This window comes from Macaca fascicularis, chromosome 10 (genome assembly GCF_037993035.2).
Source record: "Macaca fascicularis isolate 582-1 chromosome 10, T2T-MFA8v1.1".
Lineage (NCBI taxonomy): Eukaryota > Metazoa > Chordata > Mammalia > Primates > Cercopithecidae > Macaca > Macaca fascicularis.
Window position 1 is genome coordinate 20,501,955 of NC_088384.1, and position 8,929 is coordinate 20,510,883.

The 8,929-nt window shown below is 55.9% G+C and overlaps 1 protein-coding gene across 1 annotated transcript; it reads left to right on the forward strand.

Annotated features, from left to right (window-relative positions):
- Positions 1-3,231: 3,231 nt before the first annotated feature.
- Positions 3,232-8,924, forward strand: PLA2G3 (phospholipase A2 group III). The gene is made up of 7 exons (XM_005567568.5): positions 3,232-3,909; positions 4,939-5,071; positions 5,327-5,461; positions 5,745-6,028; positions 6,693-6,825; positions 6,934-7,050; positions 7,802-8,924. Exons 1-7 carry the CDS (start codon positions 3,396-3,398, stop codon positions 8,013-8,015), a joined length of 1,530 nt encoding a protein of 509 aa, XP_005567625.3. The 5' UTR covers positions 3,232-3,395; the 3' UTR covers positions 8,016-8,924.
- The last annotated feature ends 5 nt before the right edge of the window (positions 8,925-8,929 follow it).

Sequence of the window (8,929 nt, forward strand, 5' to 3'; positions counted from 1 at the left end):
AGAAGAGAGAAGAATTAGGAGAGAGGGAGAGGTGGAAACACAGAAGGAGAGAGGGAGAGAGACCCAGACACAGACACACGGACACACAGAGAGGGAAACAAAAGACAGAGGAAAAAATGAGAGACAGAGAGGAAGGAAATGAGAGCTAGAGGAGGCGGTGAGGGGAAAAAAGGAGAGAAACCAAAAGACAATGAAACAGAAAGAGGAAAACTGAGAGATGGGGGAGGAAATGAGGGAGGGAAAGAGAGAAATTAAGAAAGCAATGTGAAAGACTGGGTGCGGTGGCTCATTCCTGTAATCCCAGCACTTTGGGAGGCCGAGGCGGGCGGATCACAAAGTCAGGAGTTCAAGACCAGCCTGACCAACATGGTGAAACTCCATCTCTACTAAAAATACAAAAATTATCCAGGTGTGGTGGCAGGCGCCTGTAATCCCAGCTACTTGGGAGGCTGAGGCAGGAGAATCGCTTGAACCCAGGAGGCAGAGGTTGCAGTAAGCCAAGATTGAGCCCTTACACCCCAGCCTGGGTGACAGAGCATGACTCTGTCTCAGAAGAAAAAAAAAAAAAAAAAAGCAATGGGAAAAAGAGGTAAAGAGAGAGAGAAGCACAGAGAGATACTCATAGAGATGGAAGGGCAGAAACATGAGAAAGAGAAATAGGGAGGTAAGAAGGCACAGAGAGAGAGAGAGGTGAGGGAGAATGAAGCAGAATGGGACAATGAAAAACTGTAAAGAGAGAAAGAGGAGAGAGAGACAGAAAAAAATAGAGAGAAAATCAGATGGAGAGTTAGAGAGGGAGACAGAAACATGGAGAGAACAGACTTGGAGGAGGTAGAAAAAAATGAGAATCAAAGCCAGAGAGAGAAAGAGACCAAGAGACAGAGGGATGGGAGAGAAGCCAAAAAGGAGACAATGCGTGCTGGGGACGGATGGCGAGAGACAGGGATAGACGATCACACTGGGAGGAAGCTGGGAGGCTTCCTGGAAGGCAGGACCCCTCCTTCTCTCATGAACCCCCACCCCTACTCCCCATTGGCTCCTACTGCACCCTGCCCTACCCAGACAGGTGGAGAGCCAGAGAAAAGCCTCAGACCCCCTTCCATCTGCAGGACCCAGGCCTTCCTGTCTTGCTGGTTTGGGCCCTCTGCTCCGGGGCCTCTGAGGGACACCCAGGTGGCAGGCAGGATTCTGAGCCTGTCCTGTGGCTGACTGACATGTCTCTGGGTGGAGTCTGGACAGAAAGCTCAGTGACACCTTCCCTCAAGGCCTGGGCAAGCTCCAGCCTGCTGCTCTTTGGGACCCAGACTGGAAAAGACCTCAAAGGTCAACTCCACTGTACTTCTCACTGTACAGAGGGGGAAACTGAGTCCCAGAAAGGGACAGGGACAAGCCTGGAGTGACCCAGGCAGGTAGAGTCCTGGCCACTCTTCCCACAGTTGCCATCTAGCCCGAGCTCTCAGATATCACAGATGCTGTGGCTCCAAAATCTTGGGACTTGCTTTCTCCTGAGTAAATGGCTTCCTGGCCAGGGGTATCCTGAGGCTTTAGTGATGGTGTTTTGGGCGCCAGGAACTGTGCTGGGAATCTAACCCAACATCCTGTGAAGTGACTACTGTGATTATGCCCATGATACAGATGAGGAAACTAAGACTCAGAGAAATTAAGATTTCCAAGCCTAGGGTCAGTGCGGAAACCCAAGCTGGAACTGTATGACCTCGAAAGCTGGGCTCCTGGTGTCACACCTCCCAGCTTCCCCAGGTGATGGGCAGGGAAGCGCTCGGCAATGTGGAAAAGGAGGCAGAGGTGGGTGGCAGTTCCTATGATGGGAGGAAGTCTCAGCATGATGGGTTTTCAAACATCAGAACTCTTTGCAGAGGGACTCACTTTTGTTCAGCTACATCCTTGCCCTCGGGGATCCCAAGTCTACCTTCTCTGCCACCAGTCGCTGTGCTCCACACCCCCTTTCTCAGCCTCTGGGGAGAAGGGGCTTGGCCCCTGGACTACCCCTAACTTCTTTCCCTTCTCTTCATTGTTCCTAGCTAGACCCTTTGAGCCACAGGCCCAGGCTGGTTCTGAAACTACAGAGATGGACCTGCCAATCCTGCAGCCCCCTTCCACCTCTGCCACACAGTGAGCTCCCCTTCCCCAGCTCTGCCTCTGGCTTTACCTCACTGGGGTCATCCCCTGGAAGAGATTCAGATGGAACCTGGGGCAGGGGGAGGTTGGGGAAGCAGCAGGCTAATGGGCAGATAGATGACAGACAAGTCACTGTCCTGGCCAGCCCTGACTCCCAGCCAGACCCCCAAGAACTACACTCCCATCCTCTAAGCCCTCCTCAGCTGAAGCCTGTCACCTGAGGTTTTCCCACCCTCACTGCGCCTCAGTTTCTTCATCTGCACTATGGGTGTAAGCACCCTGGCCTTACTAGATGGTTGGAAGCTGGGCTTTGGGACCCAGGAACAAGCCCTGGGTATAGCCCCTTCCTGATGGAGAGACTCCTGTCTCATGAGGCACACATGATGCCTGCTGTGTCCCCCAGGTGGCCGGCAATGGAGGTGGCCACAGACATATACCGTGGGCCACTCTCTGCCACTCTGGGGACCATAGTTCCTTCAAATCCAGAGCATCAGCCCTGCTCTATGCGGCTCTCAAGGCCTGTTCCCGCTGTGTCTCCCCCAGTTATCAGACCAGGAGGGTTGCTGCAAGGCTAGGCCCACGCTTGGAGTCCTAGGAAGTGGGGAGCCCTGGGGCCCTGTCCCCTGAGTATGCCTTTCTAATAACCAGGACTTGGCAGGGGAGCACCTCAGGTGGCACTCCCTTTCCCAGAAGCCTTGGGAGCTCCCAGAGTGGTAGCTTCAGAGCCCCAGCCCTGCCCTCACCTCCTTCACCCAGCTCTGGCAGAGGCCCATGGCCCCCTGCCAACCTGATGGAGGTGGGTGTGGCAGCCACGACAGTGGTAAGGGTGACAAGGGTGGGTTCTAGGGGACTCCCCCAAGCTCCTGAACCCTTTTCCTTCCCTTCAAGGAGATGCGAAAGCCCCCACCTGGTCCCCATCCCACAGCTTAAGGCTTTGGCTCCCACAGTCCCCATCCAGGCAGGGCTGGCAGCAGGTGACTGGATGGCGCTGGGAAGGGCAGGCAGAATGGGGGCGTGGGCCCTGGCAAGTGCACTCCTCAGCCAATCAGCATCCTGCCCGGCCGGTAGATTCGGTTACAAGCCCAAGATCACCCCATACTCCAGCCTCTTTCCTCCTCCTCCAGCAGCTCCATTCATTGGTCCCGCTGCACCGGGCCTGCTGGGTTCCGCTTCCGTTCCACTGCTCAGCTGCCGCCTCGTGGGGCCACCAAGGGCAGGCATCCCAGGGGCTTTGTCTGACTGGACTGGGCCAGTGCAGAATGGGGGTTCTGGAAGGGCTGTTCGGGATGCTGGGCTTCCTGGGGGTGGCCCTGGGGGGCTCCCCTGCCCTCCACTGGTACAGGACCTCCTGCCACTTGACCAAGCCCGTCCCTGGCAACCCACTGGGGTCCCTGAGCTTCCTGGCCAAGGATGCTCAGGGACTGACCCTGATCCATGCCCGCTGGGATGCGCATAGGAGGCTGCAGGCATGTAGCTGGGAAGATGAGCCGGAGCTCACTGCAGCCTACGGTGCCCTCTGTTCTCATGACACTGCCCGGAGCTCCTTCATCCACGCCCCTGGACCTGAGCTGCAGAGAGCACTGGCCACTCTTCCGAGTCAGTGGGAGGCATGCCGAGGGCCTGAGGAGAGTCCAGCAGGGGCTAGGAAGAAGCGAGCAGCAGGGCAGAGTGGAGTCCCTGGTGGAGGGCACCAGCGAGAGAAGAGAGGATGGATCATGCCTGGCACACTGTGGTGTGGAGTTGGAGACTCTGCTGGGAACTCCTCAGAGCTGGGTGAGCCATAAGGGGTGTGTGGGCTGGGGGTTCTGATCAGGGAGGCAAGGTTTCTTTAGCCCCAGCCCTTACTCTCCTAGGCTGTGTGTCCGTGGGAGAGTGACTTGACCATGGTGAACCCCAATTTCCTTATCTATAAAGTGAGGGTAATCACAAATCTCCTCATGGGGTGCTTAAATGAGGTCATGGTTGGGGAAGGTCTTATTCAAACCTGGGAGTCCTCATTAAATACCATCCAAGGGACTGGGCAGACTGGGGGAGCATCCAGGCTCAACTGAGCCAAAAAGTCATTACCCTGGAGGAGGCTTCGTGGGCACGGGGTTCCCAGTGGAATGGATGCTGAGACCAAAGGCTGGCTTCAAATCCCACCTCAGCACATACAAGCTGAGCAAGTCACTTCCCCTCTCTGAGCCTGTTTCCTCACCTGTAAAGGTGATACCTCCTTTTCAGGGCTGGCTGTGAGCCTGGATATGGGAAGTGCCAGGCATGTGGAAAATGCTTAGTAAAGAGTGCTATTGCTTAGATGGTAATAAACATAGACGAATTTCTTACACTTTCAGTACAGATGTCTGTGCATTTGTGTGCAGGGTTGGGGGAGGACGTGGCACCTGAGTCAGAGCAGGTTGGCATCCTGGCAACACCTCCTTATGCCAATGAGAAAGGTTGCACCCTGCCTGTTTGCCATTTCGTCATACACACATTCATAATTTTGGATTTTATTTGGGGCGCGGGCTTGGGAACTCTGGAGGCAGACTCCAGTTCCCCCGAGGAAGACCTTTCCATGTATTTATGGGTGGCCTGCCTGGCATTTAGAGTTGCCCAACAGGGGCTGCAGCTTGGGTTCTCTTTTCCAACTTTGAAACTCTGAGAGTCCCACAGAAGGGAGAGTGACTGGTCTGAGGACCCCCATGGCATTTGTGTCAGGGCTGGGATGAGAACCAGGTCTCTACCCTCTTGCTACCAGGGGAGCATAGCTGGTGCGTGATGCTTAGGACCCTGCTGAGCTGGTGCCCCCTCCCCTCCCTGCAGGGGTCTTCCAGGGACCTGATCTCTGTTGCCGGGAACATGACCGCTGCCCACAGAACATCTCACCCTTGCAGTACAACTATGGCATCCGAAACTACCGATTCCACACCATCTCCCACTGTGACTGTGACACCAGGTTGGTGGCAGGCAGCGAGGGCACAGAGCTCAGGGACAGGGCAGAGTTACCCAGTCCCTGGGTAACTAGACATTGGGATTGCAGAGGATCTTAAAGGTCAGCCAGCTTGGACCCCACAGTGCAGGTAGGAAAGCTGAGGCCAGAGAGAAGGGACGCTTGGACCCCAAACCACCCAGCTGGTAGTGGCAGGGTGGGCTGGGGGAGGAGTCAGACAGCCCTCCATGCCCCACGGTCCTGAGTATCTGCTCTGGGCAGGTTCCAGCGATGCCTGCAGAACCAGCGCGACTCCATCTCCGACATCGTGGGCGTGGCCTTCTTCAACGTGCTGGAGATCCCCTGCTTTGTGCTGGAGGAGCAGGAGGCGTGTGTGGCGTGGTACTGGTGGGGCGGGTATGTGGCCACCCCCTTGAGTCCCTTTCCAGACAGAGAGGGATCCCAGGCTCCAAACCTGGTGAGGGAGACCTATCTGTCTGTCTGTCTTCCAGGGAATGATGTCCCATTCTGTATGTCCTCTCCTGAGGGCCCGGGATGCAGACCCTTCTTGGGTGTCCCCCACAACCCAGTGGGATGGGGAATGGGACCGGCAGGGGATTGGTCTCCGTGGAGATGACCCTGGGGGCTTCTGGGAGGAGGGATTTCTAGTCACCAATTGCCACCAACTGCCATCCCCCAGGTGTAGGACATATGGCACAGTGCCCCTCGCTCGCCTTCAGCCCAGAACCTTCTACAATGCCTCCTGGAGTTCCTGGGCCACCTCCCCAACTCCCAGCTCCCAGAGCCCAGCCCCTCCCAAGCCTCGACAGAAGCAGCACCTTCAGAAGTGGCCACCACAGCAGAAAGGGTCCAAGCGCCCCAGCAAAGCCAACACCACAGTCCTCCAGGACCCTATGGTCTCTCCCAGGCTTGATGTGGCCCCCACAGGCCTCCAGGGCCCACAGGGTGGCCTAAAACCTCAGGGTGAGCTCAGAACCTAAGCTTGGGGGTTCCTGACTTGAGGGGGTATCCCTGCCTCTGTTCGGGGGTAGCCATGTGTTGCCTCTTTTCCTGCCCCAGTTTCCTCCTGGGATCTCCCAACCTCTCCCATCAAATCGCACTGCAGCACTGGATTTTCATAATCCACAAATGTGACCACATCACGCCCCACTGTGCACCCACCACCACTCCTCATCTCGGCCAATGATGTCCCGACACCCGGAGGCCCTCAAGCCTTGGCCCCGCAGACCCTACCCCCAGTCAAAACTCTAGTTTCATGAACTTCACTTGGTTCCTCAAAAGCACGAGGCTCTCCTACCACGAGGCCTTTGCACATGCTGTTCCTCCTCTCCTCCTCTTCTCTCCCAGCCTCAGTTTAGCAGCCTCTGCCTCCTGGAAGCCTTTCTTGACTAACATCAGTATTCTGGGCGTCCCCCATGGCAGTACTACTGTTTGGGGACTTGGCGTTAGGGAGGCACTCCCACAAGGGCAGCACACTGAGGGCACAGAGACTCTCAGAAGGCATGAAATGGAAGGAGGCTGTGTGTGTGACTGAGCACATGTGCTGGCGTTTCTCCTGGATGGCGCAGGCATTGGTGGGGCCTCCCTGGTGGACTGGGCTCCCATCAACACCACACCCACCCCTCAGGTGCCCGCCGGGTCTGCCGCAGCTTCCGCCGCCACCTGGACCAGTGTGAGCACCAGATTGGACCCCAGGAAATCAAGTTCCAGCTGCTCAACAGCGCCCAAGAGCCCCTCTTCCACTGCAACTGCACGCGCCGGTGAGGCCCCTTTGAACCCCTGTGGGGTGGGCTGCCTGCTGCCAGGCATGGGAAGGGGCCCCTGGCTGGCAAGGCCCTACCCCGGCCTGAGCCTGCCTCTGTTCTCAGTCTGGCACGCTTCCTGAGGCTCCACAGCCCATCCGAGGTTACCAACATGCTTTGGGAGCTGCTGGGCACAACCTGCTTCAAGCTGGCCCCTCCACTGGACTGTGTGGAAGGCAAAGAGTAAGTGATGTCAGAGCCAGGAGGGATGGGGGGCTTTTCTCAAGGGATAGGTTGCCTGTACCCACTTTGGGTGTTTGGGCCAAGGGGGTAAGGGAAGGGATCGGGAGACCTCTGAGCTCCCATCCATAGCCTCATCCCTCTACCCCCTGCTGCCCCAGGTCCAGCGCTGCAGTTGGCCTCTGTGGGTTGCATCTTGGCTATGTCATTTGATTCCCACGTGACCTTGGCAATTGGTTCACCTTTCCAAGTTTTCACGTCTTTGTCTGTAAAATGGTCGTAGGAACCAAGGAAATGGCAGGATGCACGTAGGTCAATCCCTGCCTGGCACACAGCAAAATGTGTACTTAACTCACTCCTAATCCACAATCTCATTTGGTCTTGAACTCCTGGACTCAAGCGATCCTCCCACCTCAGCCTCCTAAAGTGCCGGGGTTACAGGCGTGAGCCACGGTGCCCTGCTTTCATTTGGATTCTGATTCTCAAAGCCAGTTCCTTCTTAACTTTCCTATTTCATAGATGAGGAAACTGAGGCTTCTGGCTCAGGTTTCCACAGCCAGCTAGTGGCAGATCCCAGGCCTCCAGGTACCAGCGTGGTTTTTATACCCTTTCTCCGTGAAACTCACCCCTCTCTGCCTTGCTGGTGACTCTGGCTCCAGCCCTCTCTCTCTCTGGGCCTCAGCCCCCCTGTCTGCAGAGTAGGGTGGGATCCTTGTCAGCCCTGATCATCTGCCCCACTTTTCTCTCCTTACAGCTGTTCCAGAGACCCTAGGGCCATCAAGGTGTCAGCCCGGCACTTGCGGAGGCTTCAGCAGAGGCTACGCCAGCTCCAGCATAAAGGCACAGACGAGAGGCAGGCATGGCCTTCCGGGCCCCTGAGAGGCCCCGTGTCATTCTACAACCAGTGCCTGCAGCTAACCCAGGCAGCCAGGAGACCCAACGGGCAGCAGAAATCCTGGAGCCAGTGACCTCAGTTTCAGCTTTCCTGGGTACCAGCCTGGACCTTGCCCGTGGCTTTGCCAGGCGCTAGGAATCTCAGCCTTCCCTCCATAGGTTAGACTGAAGCATGGCAGAGGCTGTTGTGGACAATCAAGAGGCTGAATGAGGGGATCTCAAGGCCCAAATGCTGGAGCACATTATGACACAACTCTTCTCTGCCTGGATGTGGTGTTCAGGAAGCTCATTCAGATGCCCTAGGCTTTGGTGACTGCTGCAATGTGAAGTTCCCATACAGATGGGAATGGGGAAAGGGTAACTTATTGCAGCAGACCCAGGCACTACCAGGAGGAGGTACATGTATGTCCATGTTGCAAAAATAATACATGCCTCAAAAACCTGCCTAGGGGAGCCCCAGTGCCTGGGTGCTGTGGCCTGGGGTAGCAGATGGGAAGTTAGGATGTCACAGAAATGTCTGTGTCTGAATCCAGAATCGGGGTGGGTGTTGGAGAGGGCTTTCAGCTCCCTCCTTCCAGGGGGGCCCCTTCTTTTAACAGCTGCTGCGCCCTTCCTGGCGCAGCCCTAAACCTAAATTCAAATCTCCTCCATGCCCTTGAGCAAAGGACCTCCCTCTTGCACTCTAAGCCTTAGTTTCCTCCCCTGAAAAAAGGGGGTGTCTAAACAGGATCTACCTCATAGGGTTGTTGAGGACTAAGTGAACCAATACATATACAGTGCTTAGCACTTAGTAAGTATTCCCTCCCCGCGACACCTGGCTGAACTATGGTTTGTTGTCTGATCTTGAGAGGTTGATATAACCTCTTAAAAGCCTCAGTTTGCTTACCTGTGAAATAGGTCTAAGAACAGCACTGATCCCACAGGGTTGCAGTGCAAACTAAAGGAGATGGCATGTGTAATATATACAACTGGTGCCTGGTAAATATCG